At 41.2% G+C, this 24,527-nt stretch overlaps 2 protein-coding genes across 3 annotated transcripts in view; both read left to right on the top strand.

Annotated features, from left to right (window-relative positions):
- C10H9orf43 (chromosome 10 C9orf43 homolog) overlaps window positions 1–24,505 on the top strand; it is a 27,759-nt gene extending 3,254 nt beyond the window's left edge. Inside the window, exons 3-10 of one of the 2 annotated variants that reach the window (XM_037798598.1) lie at window positions 2,284–2,348; window positions 3,877–3,980; window positions 15,930–15,996; window positions 17,007–17,179; window positions 21,402–21,552; window positions 21,932–21,992; window positions 22,544–22,631; window positions 24,477–24,505. In XM_037798598.1, coding sequence (XP_037654526.1) covers window positions 2,284–2,348; window positions 3,877–3,980; window positions 15,930–15,996; window positions 17,007–17,179; window positions 21,402–21,552; window positions 21,932–21,992; window positions 22,544–22,551 — 629 coding nt within the window. In that variant the 3' untranslated portion in view covers window positions 22,552–22,631; window positions 24,477–24,505. Of the gene's footprint in view, window positions 1–2,283; window positions 2,349–3,876; window positions 3,981–15,929; window positions 15,997–17,006; window positions 17,180–21,401; window positions 21,553–21,931; window positions 21,993–22,136; window positions 22,269–22,543; window positions 22,632–24,476 lie in introns of those variants that run through there. The other variant, XM_037798597.1, reaches the window with a different exon arrangement.
- Window positions 24,471–24,527, top strand: part of RGS3 (regulator of G protein signaling 3) — a 176,130-nt gene continuing 176,073 nt past the window's right edge. Inside the window, exon 1 of the mRNA XM_037798589.1 lies at window positions 24,471–24,527. The gene's annotated coding sequence lies outside the window, so the exon portion shown is untranslated.

The raw sequence follows: 24,527 nt of genomic DNA, 5'->3' as shown, positions 1-24,527 counted from the left end.
CACAAGCACACACTTCCAGCCCCCACCACGCCCACAGGGTATAGTATAAAGCTGTGAGCCAGCTGCCTCCTCCAGTCAGCTCCTAGTTCCTATGCACTCTTCTTTTAGTGTCTCTTGCTTTCTGGTCTCACTCCCTCTATCCTAAACCAGGCTCTTGTTACTTGATGTGTGGGTTTTTATGGTGGCTTCTGAACTGGTCTCCCTGCCTCTTCCCCTCCAGACTACCTTACATACTTCCTACAGCTTAATCTTCCAAAAATATCGCTGGACTCCTATCATCTTGTTGCTCAAAAAAACTCCTTCATCGGTACTTCATTTACTATAGAAGAGATCCAAACTTCCTTATTCTGGAGTTGAAGCCTCTTTACCATCTGGCTCTTCTCTAATCAGTCTTCTCTTCTTTGACACCTTGGCACCAAACTGGTCTTCTGATTGTGCTTTTCTGTCTCCAACACTGTTCATGCCATTTCTGAACCTTAAAGATTCTCTTCCGTTTCTGCTTCACTGACTCCTTGTCATGACCTATAAGACCCTATAAGATCCTGCCTTCCTGGTGGCCCTCATCTTGCATTCTTCTCCTACTTGTTACTGGGCTCCAGTCACACTGCCCTTTCTATTCCTCAGACACTCCACACTTCCCACCCCAAGGCTTGTGCACCTGCTAGTTCCTGTGAGAGGTACTCTTTTCCCTAGATCAGGTTTCTTAGCCAGGCATTACTGATATTTTGGGCTGGATGATTCTTTGTTGTGTGGCTCTGTCGTGTGTATTACAGAATGTCTAGTAACTTCCCTGCCCTCTACCCACGGGCTGCCAGTAGCATCCCACTCCCCTTGGTGGCAGCCAGCATTATCTCCAGACATTGTCAGATGTCCTCTGGGGGGCAAAATTGCCCCTGGTTGAGAAACACTGCCCTAGATCCTTGCATGGCTAACTCTCCTGTTATTCGGGCTTAAGCTTAAAAGTAGCCTTCTCACTGAGACTTTCCTTGACCACCTATTTTGAGTTTCCCTATGCCCTCACTATCATTAAATCTTGTTTATTTGGTTTTTTTTTTTAACTCGTTAGTTCTTACCATGTTCTGAAATGATTTTGTTGATTTGTTTGCTTGTTCATTGTTGTCTCCCCCTCATTAGAATGAAAGGTCCACAAGAGGAGGGACCATGTCTGTCTTGTTTACTGCTCTACCTCCTGTGTCTTTAATAGTGCATGGCGTGTAGTGGGAGCTCAATAAGTATTTGTTGAATAAATGGATAAGTCCTCCTCTGGCAAGGTTGAGTTTCATCTGCCACTAGCCCTGGATACTCTCTCTTCTAAACTACTCTAGCACTTGTTGTCCCCTGGCATGTTTATTGATGCTTTTATGCCCGTGCCCTATTTGTCCAGCAGAATTTTAAGCCCTTTGAAGGCAGAGGTCATGACTTCATTCATTTAGTCATTCATTCAATTAATAAATGGATCTTAGCTAAGGTTTCTGTGCTTGGTGCTGGGGATACTACATTAAACAAGATGCAGTCTTTACCCTCAAGGGGCTTTCAGCCTAGTTGGGGATGCAGACAAATAAGTAGGCAAGGACCATTCAGCATGATGTGCAGTGTGAGAGGAGTGTTCCTGGTGTGTGTGTGAAAGCACACAGGTTGGGTTCCTAACCTAGAGCCCTCTTCTGTAGAAGTAACATCTGTGCCTAGACCTAACATTTGAGCAGCTTAGTGAAGTGAGGGTTGCAGTTGGGAGGTGGGGCAGGAAGAGAATTCCAGACTGTAGGAATAGTATGTGCAAAGGCCTGGAGACAGGAGGAAACTCTTCTGGTATCAGGCAAATAGTTCAGTATGTATGAAACATAGAATAGGAATGGGAGGGGGTCAGAGATGAGGCTTGGGGCCTGGAGTAGAAAGCAGGGACCTACATCATGAATGGTTTCATAAACCAGGCTAAGGAGTTGGTTCTTTATCTTATACCTCTTTGTTATGCATTCATTCATTCAGCATATTTTTGAACATCTGCATCATAGGTGCTTAATAATCTTTTGTTGATGGTGATGCAACAACCTCTAGCTGGAGAGAGGCATAGGCTATGAATTCAGTTTGATGCTACAAATAGTTAGATGTCTTATCTAGGAGAAACAAACAAAGCCTAAGGAGATGGTGAGACCCTACACTAATTTAATAAGTATTAACCCCAAGGCTTTTGGTAGATAAGTAGAAGGGCTTTTCTATAGCATAACCTTATTTTCTCAAGAAGTCTTTTGTATCTCTGTTTCATTTTGGGAAGCTTTCATTTTTTAGGACTCAGAGGTATGAAGGATTTACCTGACAAAGGTTTGATCGACAGTACTGGTAGACCTCCAAAAGTAAGTCATAGATTTGAAAAAATATTTCCTCAACATTTTATCCTTACTAGTGAGAACAAAGTATTTTGCATTCATTTAACATTTTTCCTCTGGATTACTATAATCTGAATAATGATGATAATCATGATGATGATAAAGAGAACTACTTTCTATTGGGTCCTCATTGTATGCTAGGCTTTACATGCCATCTTGCTTCCAGAGATCTCAGGCACAAATGGGATTGATTTTTGGAGGTCTGGTAAGGTTGAGAATTTCTTGTCTCTTTCCTACATCGAGCATGTTCAGCCGCTTAGTAACCACTGTCATCTCATAATACAGGGAGGTTAGAATGTGGGAATGTCAGACCTAAAATGAGACTTAAGGTCATCTAGTGTGATGGCTTTCAAATTTTTTTAGCTATGATCCATATTTTACAATAAAAATATCATGAAACATTCCTTATCCTTATTCACATGTTTTCTGCCCTATTTTATCCTATTTCACTTTTAAACAATTGGGCTGTGATTCACCAAATTTTATTTCATGAGCCATGCATAAGTTGCAGTTGCAGTTTGAAGAACATTAGTGTGGTCTACCTTATGCATCTAACAATTGAGAAAACTGAGGCCCAGATGGGAGGTGCTTTGCCAAAGCACACAGCCTGTTAGGGGGTGGAGCCAAATTAGGGCTTTAGGAAGAACAACCCTCCCACTTATCTATGGTAAAGAGAGATTTTCTACCATTTTCAGTCCCACTGGAGTCCTTTTTTTTCCCTCCCTGAGATACTTCACTTTTCATTATCATCTGGTAGAGAGCTTAAGGGACTGAGAGACCGTAGGTGGGTTCAAATGGATGAATGAACAAATTGCTTTACCTCTTTGATCGCTTTCAAACAACAGGGTTGGATTAAATTATTCTTAATTAATTATTTGAATAGATATGGTTCTAACTTCGGAAGGCATAAAAGGGTTTTCAATGAGAAGTCTCCCCTGTACCCCTGCTCCCCCACCCCCACCCCCAAGACAATCAGTTCCTTTTTTCAGGGACAGTATTATTTTTAACAGTGCTTTTGTGCATATACCCACCAGGGATATGGACTAGATAATTTACAAGGTCTTCTTTAGCTCCTTTGTTCTAGGATTGTAAATAGTTAGGTGTGAGAAGAGTTAGCACTTGAATTTTCAAATAGATGCCTATAATTGTAGACTGGCTGCAAAAATGGAAAACTTGCTTCTATCTTTACCAATTCTCTCCGTCCTCCCAAACTGCCAGTGGTATTATCTGCAGGGGACATAAGTTCATATTGGACTGGGCAGAATGAGTAACATCTCCATAGGTGAGCCCTGAGGCACCCTCATATGGGATGGAGTTGGGGTTGCTGAATGTCATCCTACTGTCATAGGGAGGTGGGGGAGATTATTCCCTTACAAATGCTCACTCTTGTAAAGATACTGGACTGCTATCTACAAAGTATTTCTTGGTCTGGTACAGAATGCCGTCAGGAACTGGAACTTTCAAGCCATACCTAGGCTTTATATCTTTTTCTTAGCTTTCAGTGCTGAATTTGAATGAGACCCAACTTCCCTGCTCACAAGATATTAAAAATATGGTTGTAATGTGGATTCCAGAAAAGCCAGAGACCCGTGTGAGAGGGTGAGTATCATGTCTCGAACTCAGGAACTTTGAACTCTTATCTTCTACAAATCCCTAAGCGTTTCCTCTGCAGGCCTTTCTTGTGATCTCCCTTTAGCCACCTCATTGCAAGTAGCAGGAGGCCAGGCAGAGAAAAAGCTCATGGTCTCTTGCATCTGCTTCTGGCTACACTGGATTCTATTTTAATGCACTTTGAAATTCCTGCTATGGAATTTTCTACATCTAATTCTACATGTCAGTAAGTAGCACACAAGATAGGATCTGATGTATTCGTGAGGTTTGGTTAAGAAATAAATGCTTCTTAGTTTTTCTTATTAGCCACCAGCAACTAGAGAGAAAGTTCTCAACGAAGCAGATCAATCTCAGATCTTAACCCCAAGGCCTGGTAGAGTAGAACAAAATGACTAGCATATAGAACTTGTTGACAAAGCAGAGTGTTTTGGCAGAGATCATTTGGTGAAGACCCAAAGGTTGCTAATATTCAAAACCATTGGTAGAAAGTGGTTACTCTTTTGTGACAACTGAGGCTTTCAGATACGTAAGTGACTGTTTAGAGATGATGAGACTTAGAATTTCTTTTCATTTCATTTTATGATCCTGTGAATACTTCTTTATATGTGTGTATATGTATTATTGAGATTGTTCACATACCATACAACTATCCAAAGATCCAAAGTGTGCAATCAGTTGCCCATGGTATCATCATACAGCTGTGCACCCACCACCACAATTAAATTTTTTTTTCAATTTTTAGAACATTTTCATTACTCCAGAAAAGAAATAAAGACAAAAAAAGGACACTCAAATCCTCCCATACCCCTAAGTACCCACCCCTCCATTATTGATTCATAGTTTTGGTATAGTACCTTTGTTACTGTTGATTCAAGAGTGTTAAAATACTACTAACCATAGTATATAGTTTGCAATAGGTACATATATTTTTCCTATATGCCTCTCTATTATTAATTTTTAGTTATAGTGTCATACATTTGTTCTAGTTCATGAGAGAGATTTCTAATATTTGTATAGTTAATCACGGACTTTGTCCACCACAAGATCCACTGTTTTATACATTCCCATCTATTAACCTCCAGCTTTCTTTCTGGTGACATACGTGACTCTGAGCTTACCCTTTCCGCCACCTTCACACACCTTTCAGCACTGTTAGTTATTCTCACAACATGCTACCATCACCTGTCAATTTCCAAACATTTAAGTTCACCCTAGTTGAACATTCTGCTCATAATAAGCAACTGCTCCCCATTGTTTAGCCTCATTCTATATCCTGGTAACTTATATTTCATGTCTATGAGTTTACATATTATAATTAGTTCCTATCAGTGAGACCCTGCAATATTTGCTTTTATGTGTTTGTCTTATTTCACTCAATATAGTGCCCTCAAGCTTTTTTCATCAGCCTATTTCTTTTAAGACCGTTTTGTTAACACACTATACATTCCATCCTAAGTAAACAGTCGGTTCCCTGTATAGTCATGTATTTGTGTATTCAGCACAATTGCCACTATCTATATAAGGACATCTCCATTTCTTCCACAAAGAAGGAGGAAGAGGCAAAGAAGGCAGAGAGGCAAAAGAAAAAGAGAAAGAGAGAAAGAAAAAAAACAAAAGCAGAAAAAACAAATGACAGCTAGAAAGCAACAGAAGGAAAGATAGCATTAACCTAAAGTAGAATAAAGAGTCAGACAGCATCACCAGTGCTGTCCCATACCCTTCCCCTAGTCCCCTGCTCCCCCCCACATATGCGTTTAGCTTTGGTATGTTGCCTTTTTTATATTAAAGGAAGCATAATACAGTGTTTCTGTTAATTATAGTCTCTGGTTTGCATTGATTATATTTTCCCCCCAATCCCACCCTATTTTTAACACCTTACAATGTTGACATTCATTTGTTCTTCTACCTCATGTAAAAACATATTTGTACCTTTTATTAAAATTGTTGAGCACCCTAGGTTTCCCTGAGTTATACAGTCCCAGTCTTTTTTTAAATTAATTTATTTTTAATTCATTTTTATTGAGATATATTCACATATCATGCAGTCATACAAAACAAAGCGTACATTCAGTTATTTACAGTACCATTATATAGTTGTGCATTCATCACCAGAATTAATTTTTGACATTTTCATTACCACACACACAAAAATAATAAGAAAAAAAATTAAAATGAAAACAATTAAAGTAAAAAAGAACACTGGGTGTCTTTTTTTTTCTTGTTTTTTCTTCCCCCATTTTTCTACTCATCCATACATAAACTAGACAAAGGGGAGTGTGGTCTATATGGCTTTCCCAATCACATTGTCACCCCTCATAAGCTACATTTTTTTACAATCGTCTTCAAGATTCAAGGGTTCTGGGTTGTAGTTTGATAGTTTCCGGTATTTACTGCTAGCTATTCCAATTCATTAGAACCTAAAAAGGGTTGTTTATATTGTGCATAAGAGTGCCCACCAGAGTGACCTCTAGGCTTCTTTTGGAATCTCTGCCACTGAAGCTTATTTCATTTCCTTTTGCATCCCCCTTTTGGTCAAGAAGATGTTCTCCATCCCATGATGCCAGGTCTAGATTCCTCCCTGGGAGTCATATTCCACGTTGCCAGGGAGATTCACTCCCCTGGGTGTCCGATCCCACGTAGTGGGGAAGGCAGTGATTTCACCTGCTGAGTTGGCTTAGCTAGGGAGAGAGGGCCACATCTGAGCAACAAAGAGGTATTCGGGAGGAGGCTCTTAGGCACAATTAAAGGGAGGCCTGGCCTCTGCTTTGCAGCAACAGTCTTCCCAAGGGCAAGTCCTGTGGCAGAGGGCTCAGCCCATCAAACCACCAGTCCCCTATGTTTGTGAGCACGTCAGCAACCATTGAGGTGGGGAAGCCCAACCCCCTGCATTCTCTACCAGCTCCTCAAGGGGGCGCTGCATATTTTTTCATTGTTTTTTTTAATTAACTCCTTTTTTTAAGTCAACTATATAAAAAAAAATTAAACATACAATAAAAAAGCATTTCAAACAAACCATAACACGGGAGTAAGAAAGACAACTGACCTAAGAAACTACTTTACTTCCAACATGCTCCTACTCTACCCCAAGAAAATAACCTAATATAGCAACATTTCTGTGAACTTGTTTCTACCATACCCATCAGAAATTCACAGACCATAGTCATTCCTGGGCATTCCCAGAATGTTAAATTTACCCACGATAGCTTGTCTGTTCTTATTGGGTTATCATTCCTCCTTCCTTAATTGCTCTCTATCGCTAGTTCCCCTACATTCTACATTGTAAACCATTTGTTTTACATTTTCCAATGTTCGCATTAATGGTAGCATATAATATTTCTCTTTTTGTGCCTGGCTTATTTCGTTCAGCATTATGTCTTCAAGGTTCATCCATGTTGTCATAACGTTTCGCAACATCGTTCCTTCTTACAGCCGCATTGTATTCCATCGTGTGTATATACCACATTTTATTTATCCACTCATCTGTTGAAGGACATTTGGGTTGTTTCCATTTCTTGGCAATTGTGAATAATGCTGCTATGAACATTGGCGTGCAGATATCTGTTTGTGTCACTGCTTTCAGATCTTCTGGGTATATACCGAGAAGTGCAGTCTCTGGATCGAAGTTAGGTAATTCTTTATCTAGTTTTCTAAGGAAGTGCCAGACTGACTTCCAGAGTGGCTGAACCATTATACAATCCCACCAGCAATGAATAAGAGTTCCAATTTCTCCACATCCTCTCCAGAATTTGTAGTTTCCTTTTTGTTTAATAGCAGCCATTCCAATTGGTGTGAGATGGTGTCTCATTAGACAGATGGCATCTCTCTAATAGCTAGTGAAGCTGAACATTTTTTCATGTGTTTCTTGGCCATTTGTGTTTTCTCTTCAGCGAACTGTCTTTTCTTATCTTTTGCCCATTTTATAATTGGGCCGTGTCTGTACTTGTGTCATTGAGTTGTGGGATTTCTTTATATATGCAAGATATCAGTCTTTTGTCAGATACATGGTTTCCAAAACTTTTTCCCATTGAGTTGGTTGCCTCTTCACCTTTTTGACAAATTCCTTTGAGGTACAGAAACTTCTAAGCTTGAGAGGTTCCCATTTATCTATTTTTTCTTTTGTTGCTTGTGCTTTGGGTGTGAAGTCTAGGAAGTGGCTGTCTAATACAAGGTCTTGAAGATGTTTCCCTACATTATCTTCTAGGAGTTTTATGGTACTTTTATATTGAGATCTTTGATCCACTTTGAGTTAATTTTTGTGTAGGCTGTGAGGTAGGGGTCCTCTTTCATTCTTTTGGATATAGATATCCGACTCTCCCAGCCCCATTTGTTGAAAAGACTTATTTCCCAGTTCAGTGGCTTTGGGGGCCTTATCAAAGATCAGTCAGCCATAGATCTGGGGGTCTATCTCTGAATTCTCAATTCGATTCCATTGATCGATATGTCTATCTTTTTGCCAGTACCATGCTGTTTTGACAACTGTGGCTTTATAATAAGCTTCAGTGTCAGGGAGTGTAAGTCCTCCTACTTCGTTCTTCTATTTTAGAGTGTTTTTAGCAATTCGAGCCACCTTCGTTTTCCAAATAAATTTGATAACTAGCTTTTCCAAGTCTGCAAAGTAGGTTGTTGGAATTTTGATTGGGATTGCATTGACTCTGTAGATGAGTTTGGGTAGAATTGACATCTTAATGACATTTAGCCTTCCTATCCATGAACATGGAATATTTTTCCATCTTTTAAGGTCCCCTTCTATTTCTTTTAGTAGAGTTATGTAGTTTTCTTTGTATAGATCTTTTACATCTTTGGTTAAGGTTATTCCTAGGTACTTGATTTTTTAGTTGCTGTTGAAAATGGTATCTTTTTCTTGAGTGTCTCTTCAGTTTGCTCATTTCTAGCATATAGAAACATTACTGACTTACGTGCATTAATCTTGTATCCCACTACTTTCATAAATTTGTTTATTAGCTCTAGTAGCTGTATGGTCGATTTCTCAGGTTTTTCCAGATATAAGATCATATTATCTGCAAACAATGACAGTTTTACTTCTTCCTTTCCAGTTTGGATGCCTTTTATTTCTTTGTCTTGCCGGATTGTCCTGGCTAGCACTTCGAGCACAATGTTGAATAACGGTGACTGTGGGCATCCTTGTCTTGTTCCTGATCTTAGAGGGAAGGCTTTCAGTCTCTCACCATTGAGTACTATGCTGGCTGTGGGTTTTTCATATATGCTCTTTATCATATTGAGGAAGTTTCCTTCAATTTCTACCTTTTGAAGTGTTTTTATCAAGAAGGGGTGTTGGATTTTGTCGAATGCTTTTTCAGCATCTATTGAGATGATCATTTGATTTTTCTCTTTTTGATTTATTAATGTGTTGTAATACATTGCTTGATTTTCTTATTTGAATCATCCTTGCATGCCTGGAATGAACCCCGCTTGGTCATGGTGTATGATTTTTTTTAATGTGTCTTTGGATTCGATTTGCAAGTATTTTGTTGAGAATTTTGCATCTATATTCGTTAGGGAGATAGGCCTGTAGTTTTCCTTTTTTGTAGCATCTTTGCCTGGTTTTGGTATTAGATTGATGTTAGCTTCATCAAATGAGTTAGGTAGTGTTCCATTTTCTTCAATGTTTTGAAAGAGTTTAAGTAAGATTGGTGTCAGTTGTTTTTGGAAAGTTTGGTAGAATTCCCCTGTGAAGCCATCTGACCCTGGGCATTTATTTCTGGGAAGCTTTTTGATGACTGATTGGATCTCTTTGCTTGTGATTTGTTGGTTGAGATCTTCTATTTCTTCTCTGGTCAGTCTAGGTTGTTCATATGTTTCCAGGAAATTGTCCATTTCCTCTACATTATCCAGTTTGTTGGCATACAGTTGTTCATGGTATCCTCTTACAATTTTTTTTTAATTTCTTCAGGATCTGCAGTAATGTCACCTTTCTCATTCATTATTTTGTTTATATGGGTCCTCTTAGTCTAGCTAGGGGCTTGTCAATCTTGTCGATCTTCTCAAAGAACGAACTTTTGGTGTTATTTATTCTCTCAATTGTTTTTTTGTTCTGTATGTCATTTATTTCTGCTTTAATCCTTGTTATTTCTTTTCTTCTGCTTGGTTTAGGGTTGGTTTGCTATTCATTTTCTAGCTTCTTTAGTTGATCCATTAATTCTTTTATTTTAGCTCTTTCTTCCTTTTTAATGTATGCGTTTACTGCTATAAATTTCCCCCTCAGTACTGCTTTTGCTGCATGTCATAGGTTTTGGTATGTTGTGGTCTCATTTTCGTTTGTCTCTATATATTTAGCAATTTCTCTTGCAATTTCTTCTTTAACCTGCTGATTGTTTAGGAGCGTGTTGTTTAACCTCCAGATATTTGTGAATTTTGTAAGTCTCTGATGGTTATTGATTTCTAATTGTATTCCATTGTGGTCAGAGAATGTGCTTTGAATAATGTCAATTTTTTTTTTTTTTTTAATTTATTGAGGCTTGTTTTATGTCCCAGCATATGATCTATTCTGGAGAAAGTTCCATGAGCACTAGAGAAGAATGTGTATCCTGGTGATTTGGGATGTAATGTTCTTTATATGTCTGTTAAATCCAATTCATTTATCAGATTGTTTAGGTTTTCAGTTTCCTTATTGGTCTTCTGTCTGGTTGATCTATCTATAGGAGAGAGTGATGTGTTGAAGTCTCCCACAATTATTGTGGAAACATCAATTGCTTCCTTTAGTTTTGCCAATGTTTGTCTCATGTATTTTGTGGCACCTTGATTTGGGTGCATAAACATTTATGATTGTTATTTCTTCTTGTTGAATTGCCCCTTTTATTAGTATGTAGTGGCTTTCTTTGTCTCTCATAACATCCTTGCATTTAAAGTCTATTTTATCTGAGATTAATGTTGCTACTCCTGCTTTCTTTTGGCTGTAACTTGCATGAAATATTTTTTTCCATCCTTTCACTTTCAATTTCTTTGTGTCCCTGTGTCTAAGATGAGTCTCTTGTATGCAACATATCAACATATTGATGGTTCATTTTTTTTTTATTAAATTCAGTTTTATTGAAATACATTCACACACCATACAATCATCCATGGTATACAATCCACTATCCACAGTATGATAATATAGTTATGCGTTCATCACCACAATCTATCTCTGAACATTTTCCTTACATCAGAAAGAAGATGGTTCATTTTTTTTTATCCATTCTGCCAATCTATATCTTTTGGGGAGTTTAATCCATTTACATTCAATGTTATTACTGTGAAGGCATTTCTTGAATCAACCATCTTATCCTTTGGTTTATGTTTGTCAGATATATTTTTGCCCCCTCTCTCTTAAAGTCCTTTAATGTACCCATACTGAATCTCTTTAACACTGAACCTTTCTCCATCTTTCTCCTTTCTTTGTTTCTCTGTTGGTAGGGCTCCCTTTAGTATCTCAAGTAGGGCAGGTCTCTTGTTAGCAAATTCTCTCAGCATTTGTTTGTCTGTGAAAAATTTAAGCTCTCCCTCAAATTTGAAGGAGAACTTTGCTGGATAAAGTATTCTTGGTTGGAAATTTTTCTGTCTTAGAATTTTAAATATGTCATGCCACTGCCTTCTCGCCTCCATGGTAGCTGCTGAGTAGTCACTACTTAGTCTTATGTTGTTTCCTTTGTATGTGGTGAATTGTTTTTCTCCTGCTGCTTTCAGAACTTGCTCCTTCTCTTCAGTATTTGACAATCTGATCAGAATATGTCTCAGAGTGGGTTTATTTGGATTTATTCTATTTGGAGTTCCCTGGGCATTTATGATCTGTGTATTTATGGTGTTTAGAAGATTTGGGAAGTTTTCCCCAACAATTTCTTTGAATACTCTTCCTAGACCTTTACCCTTCTCTTCCCCTTCTGGAACACCAATGAGTCTTATATTTGGACGTTTTATTTTATCTATCATATCCCTGAGGTCCATTTCGATTTTTTCGTTCTTTTTCCCCATTCTTTCTTTTGTTCTTTAATTTTCTGTTCTGTTGTCCTCTAGGTCACTGATTCACTGTTCAGCTTTCTCTATCTTGTACTACAAGTATCCAGAACCTATTTCATTTGGTCAGCAGTTTCTTTTGTTTCCATGAAATCATCTATTTTTTAATTTACTCTTGCAGTTTCTTCTTTATGCTTTTCTAGGGTCTTCTTTATGTCCTTTATATCCTGGGCCATGATCTTCTTCATGTCCTTTATATCCTGTGCCATGCTCTCTTTGTTTGTGTTTAGTTCTTTGATTAATTGCTCCAAGTACTACGTCTTCTCTGATTTTTTGATTTGGGTGTTTAGGCTTGGGTTATCCATATCATCTGGTTTTTTCATATGCTTTAAAATTTGCTGTTGTTTTTGGCCTCTTGGCATTTGCTTAACTTGATAGGGTTCTTTAAGGATATGTAGACTCTAATTTGTCAGATCTACAGCTTCGTGGAGTACACTTTCTCTAATGAACCAGCAGTTGGCGTCCACGAGACACCTGTTCCACTCAAGCCAGTTCTCCCACACTTTGTCTTTGTGGTGAGTGGGGGTGTGAGTCTTGTGGGGTCCAGTTGGTGCACTAGGCTTGCGTGTGTAGTTGATGTTGCCCATCCTGCATATGGGGCATGTGTCTGAGCAGTTAGGGAGGGGGGGTGGCTTTAATAATCAAATCTCCCAGGTGTTCCTGGAGATTTGAAGCTGTTGCAATAGTCTAATCCTTCAGTTCAGTCTTGCCACAGTTTGTCTCTGCCTTTGACCCACAAGTCCTTGGTATTGGCGTATGGTCCCTGGCACTTGAGAGTGGGTCCTTCTTCCAAGCTGTGCACTCCTAGGTCCTCTGCTGAGGGGCCCACAGTCCCAGTCTTTATCCTTCCTCTTTTGTTCTAGTGTCCCACATGGTCCCAACCTTCCTCTTTCAACCATACTCACAGTCATCTTTGTTCAGTGTACTTACATTGCTGTTCTAGTATCTCCCAAAATGGTTTTCCAAACCTCCCACTCCTGTCTTTTCCTTTCTGTCTACAGTGCTTCCTATAGTGTTTCCTGTAGAGCAGGTGTCTTGTTCACAAATTCTCATTGTCTGTTTGTTTGAGAATATTTTAAGCTCTCCCTCATATTTGAAGGAGAGTTTTGCTGGATATAGGCTTCTTAGTTGGTGGTTTTTCTCTTTCAGTATCTTAAATTTATCACCCCACTTCCTTCTTGCCTCCATGGTTTCTATTGAGAAATCCATACATAGTCTTATCAAGCTTCCTTTGTATGTAATGAATTGCTTTTCTTTTGCTGCTTTCAGGATTTTCTCTTTATCTTTGAGGTTTGATAATCTGATTATTAAGTGTCTTGGTGTAAGCCTATTCAGATCTGTTCTGTTTGGGGTATGCTGTGCTTGTTGGATCCGTAATTTTATGTCTTTCATAAGAGATGGGAAATTTTCATTGATTATTTCCTCTATTATTGCTTCTGCCCCTTTTCCCTTCTCTTCTCCTTCTGGGACACCAATGACATGTACATTCCTTATTTTTGTTTTGTCCTTAAGTTCCCAGAGATGTTGCTTGTATTTTTCCATTCTTTTCTCTATCTGTTCTTTTGTGTGTAGGCTTTCAGTTTCCTTGTTTTCCAGTTTCTGAGTGTTTTCTTCTGCCTCTTGAGATCTGCTGTTTCCATTGTGTCTTTCGTTTCCATAGATTCTGCCAGTTGGTTTTTCAGACTTTCAATTTCTGCCTTAAGTACGCCCAGTGTTTTCATTATACGGTTCATCTCTATTGCCATATCTTTCCTAAACTTTTTGAATTGACTTAGTATTAGTTGTTTAAATTCCTGTATCTCAGTTGAAGTGTACGTTTGTTCCTTTGACTGCACCATAACTTTGTTTTTCTTAGTGTAGGTTGTAGTTTTCTGTTGTCTAGGCATGGTTTCCTTGGTTAGCCCAATCGGGGTTTCCCAGACCAAAATGGGCTCTGGTCCCAGAAGGAAGAACTATTCAGTATCTGGTTTCCCTGAGGGTGTGTCTTAGAAAATTGTTACACCCTGTGGACCTCAGGTCACTGTGCTTTTCTGCCCAGCAGGTGCGCCTGTCAGCCTGTAACTCCAGACTGGTGTAAGGAGATGTGGGCTGTGGCTGTTTTCTCCCAGGCTCCGGGTTCTGGTTCTGAATGGAAGGCGGGTAATAGAGCTGGGCCTCACTTCTTTCCTTTTAGGAAAGATAGACCCCCTAGGGAGAGATCATTAGAATTTGAATGGTCTCTCTCTGCCTTTGCTATCTCCACCCTTGTCTGGGTCAGAGTGCTGGAAATTGAAAATGGCTGAGTTTTTCTCCACTGAGCCAAAACAGGGACAGAAAGCCCCCTTCAGGGCCAGTCTGTGGCCACCCTCCAGCATTCCAAGGTCAGTCATCACCTGAAGCCTCCGTCTGCTTGTTGGGGTTTCATAGCTTGTATCGTGCAGTCCACGTGTGTTAATTAAAAGCCCAGTTGGAGCTCAGCTGAGCTGTATTCACTTGCTCAGAGAGAGCTGCTCTCTAGCACCACAAGGCTTTGCAGCTCAGGCTGTGGGGGGAGGGGGCTTCCAGCTTGGAGCCGCAGTTTTTACCTACAGGTTTTATGCTGCGATCTCAGGCATTCCTCCCAATTCAGGTTGGTTTATGATGAGTGGACGGTCACTTTGTCCCCCCGCAGTTATTCCAGATTATTTACTAGTTGTTTCTGGTTGTTTATTAGTTGTTCCAGGTGGACTAACTAGCTTGCATTCCTCTCTCTGCTGCCATCTTAGATCTCTCCTATATGTGTGTTTTTTTGTAAGTGTATGGTGTAATCAAACAAACAAACAAACAACAACAGAAAACCCAAAACAACTGTTAAGAGTTTATTTCCTTTCATGTAAAAGAAGTCTAGAAGTGGAAAAGCCAGGGCTGGTTTATTAGTTCTATAAGGTAATCAGAGACCCAAGCTGCTTCTAGAATTTCTGGGCCATCATCCTTAGCCCATGGCTTCCCTCTTCAAGGTGCTTCGTGGGTGTCTTAAGATCAAAGTTGGCTGCTAGAACTCCAGCCATCATATCCATGTTCCAGGCAGGAAGGAGTTAGAGGAGAGAGCAAAAAATATTTCTTGAGCACCGCCTCTGTGCTCAGCAATGAAGATTCAGCAGAGAACAAAACAGGCTTGGTCTCTGCCCTCCTGGAGTTTATAGTCATATTGGGGAGTCAGATATGTTAAACAAACAAACAAACAAACAAAAACCTTTTCATACAATTTAGGACCTCACAGCTTTATTGAGTGATTTAAGAATCAGGCCACATCCCATTCAGAAAGTAGAAGGGAGCTCTGACTAAGGGGTGGAGAGGGGAAGCTTATAGGGCAAATGTGGAAGCAGGTAAGGAGATGTTCTGATTGGTTGACATTAAGTTTCCATAGTTTCCGTTTTACACAGGGGGATCTTAGGAGTGGGAAGCAGATATACATTGGTTAGTATGGTGTGCTTGTCCATTCTGATAAGCTATCTTTCCTGAACCTTAACTCATTTATCACCAGATGTTGCTCATCTGCAGCCCTGTAGGGTGTGTGCCATTTTCTCGGAAAGTCCCTGCAGGTCAGTTGTTTTTTTCTTCTGGCAGATGGTTTCTCAGAAATGGGGTCCCTCCAGGCAATGCCCAATGCCAATGACTATTTCATTTTATATAATAGATACTACAAACATAACCACACCTAAGAATACTAACTTGGATTAAGGCTATGAAAGTAACTGGATTATATAAGTGAATAGGGAGAACCTAATTTTGTTGATGAGGATGAAGAGTTGTTTTTAGCAGCCTTTGGGCAACAAGTACTGCTGGCCTCTCATTCAGCCATCTTTGAGTACTGATTAGAGAGAAATCTTGGTGATTATCTTTCACAAATCTCCTTGGTGCTTCTCTTTAAAATATTTGGGAATAAGCTGTGGTTATTCTTATTTCAAGTCCTGCTGAGATGCTGCCTATTGTCACCAGACAATATTGGAAGGAGAAAAGAAAGTTATCTGCCATGGTGAGTTATATGTTTTGGCCAAACCTTTATGATACTACCCTCCAGTGTTTATTTTTGTTTTCCCTTAAGGGCTTCCTCACCTCCCCCCCCCGCCACCTCTTCTCCATTTTCTCTTTGATGAGCAAAATCTGCAAAAGAGAATTGCTCTTTAGGAATAATTATAAACCATTTCTATTCAAAGACTCTCTTTTTTCCCTATAGGGAGGTAAGGAGTGTCTTTGAAGGGACAGTTGGTCTTGAAGAGATCATGGGTATTCAGGAGAATTTTTGGTCAGTTAAAAATTAACCCCCATGTGCATAAGTTACCACACGCATAAAACCCACAGGACTGTACAATAGTACGCTAAAGTTAATAGCAGAATTATAATAATATTGTTTCATGAATTGTAACAAAGATTCCACACTAATGTAAAATGTTAATAATAGGGAAAATTGTGTGTGTAAGAGGAGGGTATATGGGAACTTTATACTTCCTGCATGATGTTTCTGTAAATCTACAACTGCCCTAGTGAAAAACAATAACAGTACCCAGTGTGATGGGAATAAAATTTCAGTGGACCAGGAGTTATCAGATCTGGGGTTCTAGTTCTAATTCTACTTTTTATTGGGTACATATCACCTTGGATAAGTCACAGAACTCTAAGATTGCCAAGTCCTGAGAGGAGCATCTTGGTCCATTTTATTCATTGCTGAATCCACAGCCCTAACCTGTGCCTGGCACATAGTTGGCACAATAAATATTTGTTCAACTTGTTGAGTGAACAAATGAATAAGCTTTCTGGAAAAAAAAACAAAGCATCTAATGTCCATATGACCCAAACACAACAATAGGGTTGGGGGGCCTGAGAGGGGAAATTTTGGTGGCCTTCATAGTACAGAGGGGACAGGGACTGCTGGAGTGGGCCTGGAATTAACACGGCAGGGTAGTGTTGGGCAGCTGGAATATGGATGGGAAGAAATGGGCTTGAAGAGAGTGCTTCAGGGAGTTGTTTCCACTGTTTCTTTTCCAGAAGAATAAGTCAGCTCTGGATGCCTCTGGAAAGCAGTACACAGAAATACATTTGAAAACTCAAGAGGTGGTCGTACCTCCTCCCTCCCCAGTGTACTTGTTTGAGCAATTAAGTCCAGAAACCGGACCTTCCTTGGCCCGATTTGACATGCTGCCTTCAGATCTGCTGAAAGAGTAAGTATCACATAAGTGCTGTGGGAGAGCCAGAGCACCTGCAATTTTTTGAAGCTTGAGAAGGGTCTGAGTAGAGAGGAGAGGAAACCATTACCTACTTGTTTACTGAGTTCTCAGACTTACCAATAGGCAGTGATGACAGTTATAACCGCCACCATTTATCAGGCACTCACAGTCCACCAGGCCCCATGCTAAGCACATTCCATGTGCTTTCTCATGTAAACCACCACCATTACTCTCTTCTTTAATAGATGAGGTATGGGGGAGCGGGAGGCATAGTAATATAGGTAGTTTGGGATGAGATGACTTTTGAACTTTGTATTGAAACTTACTGGCTTTGTGAATTTTGGTAAATTCATTTAGCCTCTTTAAGCCTCATTTTCCTCCTTTGCAAAATGAGGGTAATTGTGCTGGTTTGAAACTGTTATGTACCCCAGGAAAGACTATATTCTTTACTGAAAACTTGTGGAGGCAGACTTATTATGGATGGGATTTTTGATTAGGTTGTTTCCATAGAGATGTGACCCACCAAACTCTGGGTGGGACCTTTTGATTAAATTATTTCCAAGGAGGTGTGACCCTTCTATTCAAGGTGGGTCTTGGTTAGTTTACTGGAGTCCTTAAGAGAGCTCAGGGGCCAACAGAGACCCAGACACTTGGAGATGCAGACAGAAAGACGTTTGGAGATGCTAAGCTAAGAGATGAAGCTCAGAGTTTGCCCTAGACAAGCTGAGAGAGGACCCCCAGATGCTTACAACAAGCAGGGATGCACAGGAACTGAGAGAGAGAAGCTAAGAGAGACAGAACCCAAAGACATTTTGGAGAAAGCCATTTTGAAACCAGAACCGAGGGGCAAGCAAAGGACCAGCAGACACCAGCCATGTGCCTTTCCAGCTGACAGAGGTGTTCCGGACGTCATCAGCCTTTCTTCAGTGAAGGTATTCTCTTGTTGATGCCTTAGTTTGGACACTTTTATGGCCTTAGAACTGTAGATTTGTAACCTAATAAATCAGCTTTATAAAAGCCAATCCGTTTCTAGTGTTTTGCATAACAGCAGCTTTAGCAAACTGGAACGCATTTTGGTACCAGAAGTGGTGTGCTGCTGAGTTTTCAAATACCAAACCTGTTGGAGTGGCTTTTTAAACAGATAAGGGGAAGATTCTGGAAGAATTGTGAGGAGCTTGATTGAAAAGGCCTAGATTGGTTTGAAGAGACTGTTGGTGGAAGTATGGACTCCAAAGATACTTCCTAAGAGGCCTTGGACAGAAATGTTGAATGTGTCATTTCTAGCTGGAAGAAAGGTGATCCTAGTTTTAAAGTGGCAGAGAATTTGGCAAAATTGAGCCCTGGTGTCGGATGGAAGGTAGAATTTGAAAGTGACGATCTGGGATACTTAGCTGAAGAGATCTCCAGATTAAATGTGGGAAATGCAGCCTGACTTCTCCTTGCAGCTTATAGTAAAATGTGAGAAGAAAGAGATGAGCTGAGAAGTAAACTCTTGGGTAAAAAGAAACCAGAAAAGGATGGTTTGGAGGATTCTGGGCTTCCAGAAAGTGGGACCCCAGAGGCTAGTGCTGCGTGTGAATATTTAACAAAACCTGGAACCAGCCAGCCATTTTAGTACAAGCCAGGATTGGAGATGGAGTTATCCAGAACAGAGTTCTGGAAAGCCCCGTTGTCTGATGGTTTTGACCCATATATGCTGCATGCCAAGTGTTCTAGTTTGCTAATGCTGCCGGAATGCAAAACACCAGAAATGGACTGGCTTTTATAAAAGGGGGTTTATTTGGTTACAGAGTTACAGCCTTAGGGCCATAGAGTGTCCATCAGCAAAGAGTACCTTCACTGGAGGATGGCCAATGGTGTCCAGAAAATCTCTGTTAGCTGAGAAGACACGTGGCTGGCATCTGTTGCAAAGTTCTGGTTTCAAAATGGCTTTCTCCCAGGACGTTCCTCTCTAGGCTGCTGTTCCTCAAAATGTCACTCTTAGTTGCTCTTGGGGTGTTTGTTCTCTCTTAGCTTCTCCGGAGCAAGAGTTCTGCTTTCAACAGCCGTCTTCAAACTGTCTCTCATCTGCAGCTACTCTCTCAGCTTCTGTGCATTCTTCAAAGTGTCCCTCTTGGCTGTAGCAAGATTGCTTCTTCTGTCTGAGCTTATATAGTGCCCCAGTAATTTATTTCAAACCCACCCTGAATGGGCAGGGCAACACCTCCATGGAAATTATCCAACCAAAGTCATCACCCACAGTTGGGTGGGGTGCATCTCCATGGAAACACTCAAAGAAACAATCTAATCAACACTGATATGTCTGCCCACACAAGATTACATCAAAGATAATGGCGTTTTGGGAGACATAATACATTCAAACTGGCACACCAAGCAAACAAATTTTTTGTGAGATCTGTATAAACAAAATCACTGCCGTTCTGGACTAAAAGGGACAGAAAAGGGGCAGATTGAAGGAAAAACTTCTTCAAAGGCAGAACCATGGAATCTAAGGTCTGGAATCAAGAAACCTTGGTCAGGAGAGCAGACCCACCTAAGCACGTGGATGGGGTGATTTTACTCCCCCCTGCCCAGAGTTTAAGAGTGCTGCCGCCTAAGGGTTCTCAGAGGGCTGGGGAATTGAGGGGAGCTTCGTCGCTCCATTGTTCAGAAAGACTGCTGGTGCCCCAGGTCTCAGAGAGGGTGGAGCACATTTCCTTGGGATTGGGGAGAGCCTGGCCACCACCCCACTGTTTGGAGAGGGGAGAGCCTGGGCCCAAGAGATGACAGAGTCCAGGTGCTGCCCTGATACTTGAGGAGGGTAGGGCTGAGAATAAGGTGGTCTCCCCAATGCGTGGTTATTTTGGAGCAATCACCCCATCGTTTGGAGAGAACAGGGCTATCGTGATGGCCTTGGAAAGGTTGAGACACCTGCGTTCTCAAGCTCTGAGGATAAAATGTCATTCTATAAATGTCTCAGACTTTGAAATCTAATGAAGTATGCCTTGCAGGTTTTTGGAACTGTTTCAGTCCGGTGACCCCTGTTTTCCTTCCAGTTTCTCCCTATGGCAATGGGAATGTTTATCCTATGACTGACCCTCCTTTGTTTATTGGAAGCAGATAACTTGTTCTGAGTTTCATAGGTCCATAGCTGAAGGGGAATTTTGTGTTAGGACAGACCATGCCTGTAACAGATTTTGATAAGACTTTGTACTTACCTGTTGTTACTGGAATGATTGAAGCTTTTGTGATACTGTGATGGAATGAATGTATTTTGCATTTGGAAATAACATGTCTTTCTGGGGTCCAGAGGGTAGACTGTGCTGGTCTGAAATTGTTATGTACTCTAGGAAAGACTATGTTCTTTAAGGTTCTCTTGTGGGGAGAAACTGATAAAAAATCTAGGTTGTTTCAGTGGGAGTGGGAGATGTGACCCACCCAATTGTGGGTGAGACCTTTTCATTAAATTATTTCCATGAAGGTGTGACTCCACGCATTCAGGGTGGATCTTGATTAGTTTACTGGAGTCCTTAAGAGAGCTCAGGGGCTGACAGAGATCCAGACTCTTGGAGATGCTAAGCTAAAAGATGAAGCCCAGAGTGTCCCGGACAAGCTAAGAGAGTACCCCCAGATGCTTAGATAGAAATGCCCTGGGAGAACAAGCAAGGATGCACAGGATCTGAGAGAGAGAACCTAAGAGAGACAGAAGCCCAAAGACATTTTGGAGAAAGCCAGTTTGAAACCCAGACCTGGAAACAAAGGGCCAGCAGGCGCCAGCCACGTGCCTTCCCAGCTGACAGAGGTGTTCCGGATGCCATCGGCCTTTCTTCAGTGAAGGTATCCACTTGTGGATGCCTTAGTTTGGACACTTTTATGGTCTTAGAAATATAGATTTGTAACCTAATAAATTTCCTTTATAAAAGCCAATCCATTTCTGGAATTTTGCATCACAGCAGCTTTAGCAAACTAACAATAATACCTGTTCCTCGGGGAGTTCTGAAGATTCTGTATCATAAAGAACATGACTCTGACATATAGTAAATAGTCAATAAATGCATCTGTGATTCTTAGAGGTGCTTCCAAAAGGTGTTACTGCATGAGCACCTTTTGGTGTAGGCCTTTTCAGGCCCAAAATGGGAAGTTCTTCACTTGTGGAGGCCCCTTCATGTCTTTCTCCTCAGCCACACTCGCCTACAAGAGCCATTGCTGACTGCCTGGCTGTCTCTCTCCCCTTCAGCCTTCTGTCAGATGGAGAGAAAACCATGCTTTGTCCAGAGATGAAGGCACAATTGGCCAAGATGAAAAAGCATCTTCCCCTGGAAAAGAGCCGACCTAGCAGTGTCATTTCTACTAAGATGTTTTTGTCCATACACCGTCTCACTCTGCAGGTGCGAATTGGGGAGCCTCAGAGGAAGATGCCTCCATGATAACCCAAACTCATCTCTCCTCAAGGATGGCAGAGTTGCCTTTCCATTCCTTCTTTCTCTGCTATCCTTCCACTCTGAACCCAAGCCCTACAGAAGGGCTGAGCTCTATGTAGGTGAAAGCGAATCTATGGGGAAGGATTTGAAGCAAACAGGTTCTCTCTTTCTTCTATTTCTTTCTCCACACCTTTTCCCTCTCTCCATAGCCCTGGTAGAATGCAGCATAACACCAGGTTCTCAAAACGCACAGGTCAAATAGATGAATACATGCATTGGGGAGAGGGTAGGTTTTGGGAAAAATAAAGTTACTACAGCTTTTCTTCTTTTTTCTTTCTTTCTATAGAGACCAGGACTGAGATATCCTGAGCATCTGAGGAAATTACATTATAGTCTGAAGATAAAAGGTAGATTTCCTGCTGCTGCCAGATCTCTAGGCACCATCCTTCCTTAGCCCATGTTTCCGCCACTTTACTTGGTCCCAGTTCAGTTATGTTTGTAGTCACAGCCATGCAGGATGACATACAGAACTCAGGAAACTGCATTTTCAGGAAGCGGATCCCTGGCTTGGTCCTGACTAGAGGGAGAGAGTCACTGTTGTGGAGCAGGGCAAAGCAAGCAACCCCGGGGCAGGGTGGGAGCAGTCAGTGAGAAGAGGACTGAGCTGGCTCTCTGGTTGCCAGGACCCAGGAAGCAGCAGCAGCAGCAACAGAGAAGGGTGAAAACACCCACCAAGAAACAGGTAGAGTAGCCGCAAGGGGAGCCTTGGGACTTGCTGGGACTGGGCGAAGCGGGTGCAGCATGGAATGGGTGGGGTATATGAGAGGTGGGATTCTCCCTGTTCTCTGGAGAGGTCTCCCTTGTCCAGTTGTAGATGTTGAGCTCCTTCTCTCAGACTCGTTTTGAAAAGTTCTGTTTACCAAACTCCTGATTCAGTTCCTTCTTATGTGGGTTTCAGGAGCTTAAAAAGAAAGGCAAGAGAGATCCAGAGGGTCAGAACCCTGTGCGTCAAAGTTCAGTTGTCATCATTTGTGATCCTCTTTCTGGTAAGGAGAATATGTGTCTTGGAGTGACAGAATCCCTGGATGTTGAGGGAAGGGGAATTTGAACATGTTTTTGCCATTTGGGTCCTGCCTTTGTCAGTGCACTCAGAATTCTCCTTGGAATGCTTTGGCTTGGCTGATCTACTATGCATCATTCTTCCATAAAATATTTACCAAACAAGCAAGCTATGTCAGATGTCTGCTTCATGTAGGGATTTGAGAGATGTCCATGAACATGAGTCATAGTCATTTTTCCCATAGTTCTTACTTTAGAAAAGATAGAGTAGTTTTAGAATCAGAAGCAGGGGCAAGCCCAGGTTACTAAAGAGAAGATTCCTGGGGGCCCATTGGTGGGGAAGAGGTGACCCCTCACTACTGCCTCAAAAGATTTCTGTGGAAGCAGAGCTTTGGGACTCTCCACCTTCCCAGCCACGATTTAGAGGGTCCCTGTAGCCTCGAATGAAATCAGCACACCATCCAGCCCCACCTAGGAGGCTGGTCGCCAATTTTTGACCGGCGATCCTCTTCCTCTAGTGTTCGCGCTGGAGATGATAATGAGCATCTCTCCTTTCTGGAGTTCTTATCACCTCTGAGCTGAGGGAAAGGACTTGTTCTGGTCCCTCTGACCTGTTTCTCAGCTTGGGTGGGGAATGTGAAGGAGGAGAAACAGTAACCATAAACTCTGGCAGATTGTTCTCCCCTGCTCACCTGCTCAGACTAGATATTGCTGACTTTAATGTGAAAATAATTGTTTACTCTTCAGAATTCACTCTCAGTCCTGGTGTACTAGGAGGGCTTGGGTAAGATACTTCCTGAGAAGGATGCTGCCCTTTTGGTTTACCTCCCATTCCAGTTGAGCTCTGTGATACCAGTGATGTCCTTTAACTTGAAGATCTAAGAAGGTTCCTGACCTTCACATGCGAGGTAGACAGAACCAGGACTATGGCCCAGGGTGGGAAGCCTGGTTAGCACCCCATCCGGGGTGAACACTGCCATGCCTTTCAGTTCTACTCCAGTGCCTTTTGTGTTTCATGATGCCTCCAATAGGAGCAGTTTTGCTTAGGTGACAGGGCACCCCTTTGAGTCATGTACTTAGAACAGTGCCCCTTTCGCACTGAGTTGAGAAAGGTCTTATGGAAGAAATGATTTTTGCACTGGATCTTCAGTATATGTGGGAGTTTGCCAGATACGGAAGAGAATTCCTGAAGGAGAACAGCCTGTGCAAAGGTATAGCATCTTGTCAGGCATGGCCTGCTCAGAGCATATTGAGTGGTTCAGTGTGGCTGTGGTGTTGGTTATTTAAGGGAGAGTGGTAGATCAGGTCGAAGAGGTGAATAGTGGCTTGAATAGAATGCTAAGACATTTGACCTTTATCCTCTAGGTCAGTGGCTCTCCACCTAGACTGTATACAAAATCGTCTGGGGAGCTTTTAAAACCCTGGCCAGGCTGTCAGAATCTCTGGTGTTGGGACCCAGGCACCAATGTGTTTTCTAATGTTCCCCAGTGATTCCAGTGTGCAGCTAAGGTGAAAATCACTAAGGGTAGGGAGCCAACAGAGATGTTGAGTAAGGAAGTTCCTTGATTGGCTTTGTCTTTTAGCACATTATCTCTAGTGGCTGCTTGAAGGATGTTTAGAGAAAGGAAGACTGAGAAAGGAAAGAAAGTAAGCATTTAAGGAATCCTGTATTTTATGCTTGATTGTTCTGTAAATCCACAATTTCTCTGGTTAAAAAAAAACAGAAAGCATTTAAAACTAGTTGGGGGAGCAGCTGATGCAAAAGAAATAAAACAGAACTTTTTATTTTCTTTTTTCTTTTTTTTTTTTTTTTTGTTTGGTTTGTTTTTCAGAAGCCAATGTGGATTCTTTAGAGGTAGCGCAAAAAAGTGAATCACATTCTG

This window comes from Choloepus didactylus, chromosome 10 (genome assembly GCF_015220235.1).
Source record: "Choloepus didactylus isolate mChoDid1 chromosome 10, mChoDid1.pri, whole genome shotgun sequence".
Taxonomy (NCBI): Eukaryota; Metazoa; Chordata; class Mammalia; order Pilosa; family Megalonychidae; genus Choloepus; species Choloepus didactylus.
This window is presented reverse-complemented; position numbering and strand designations above follow the sequence as displayed.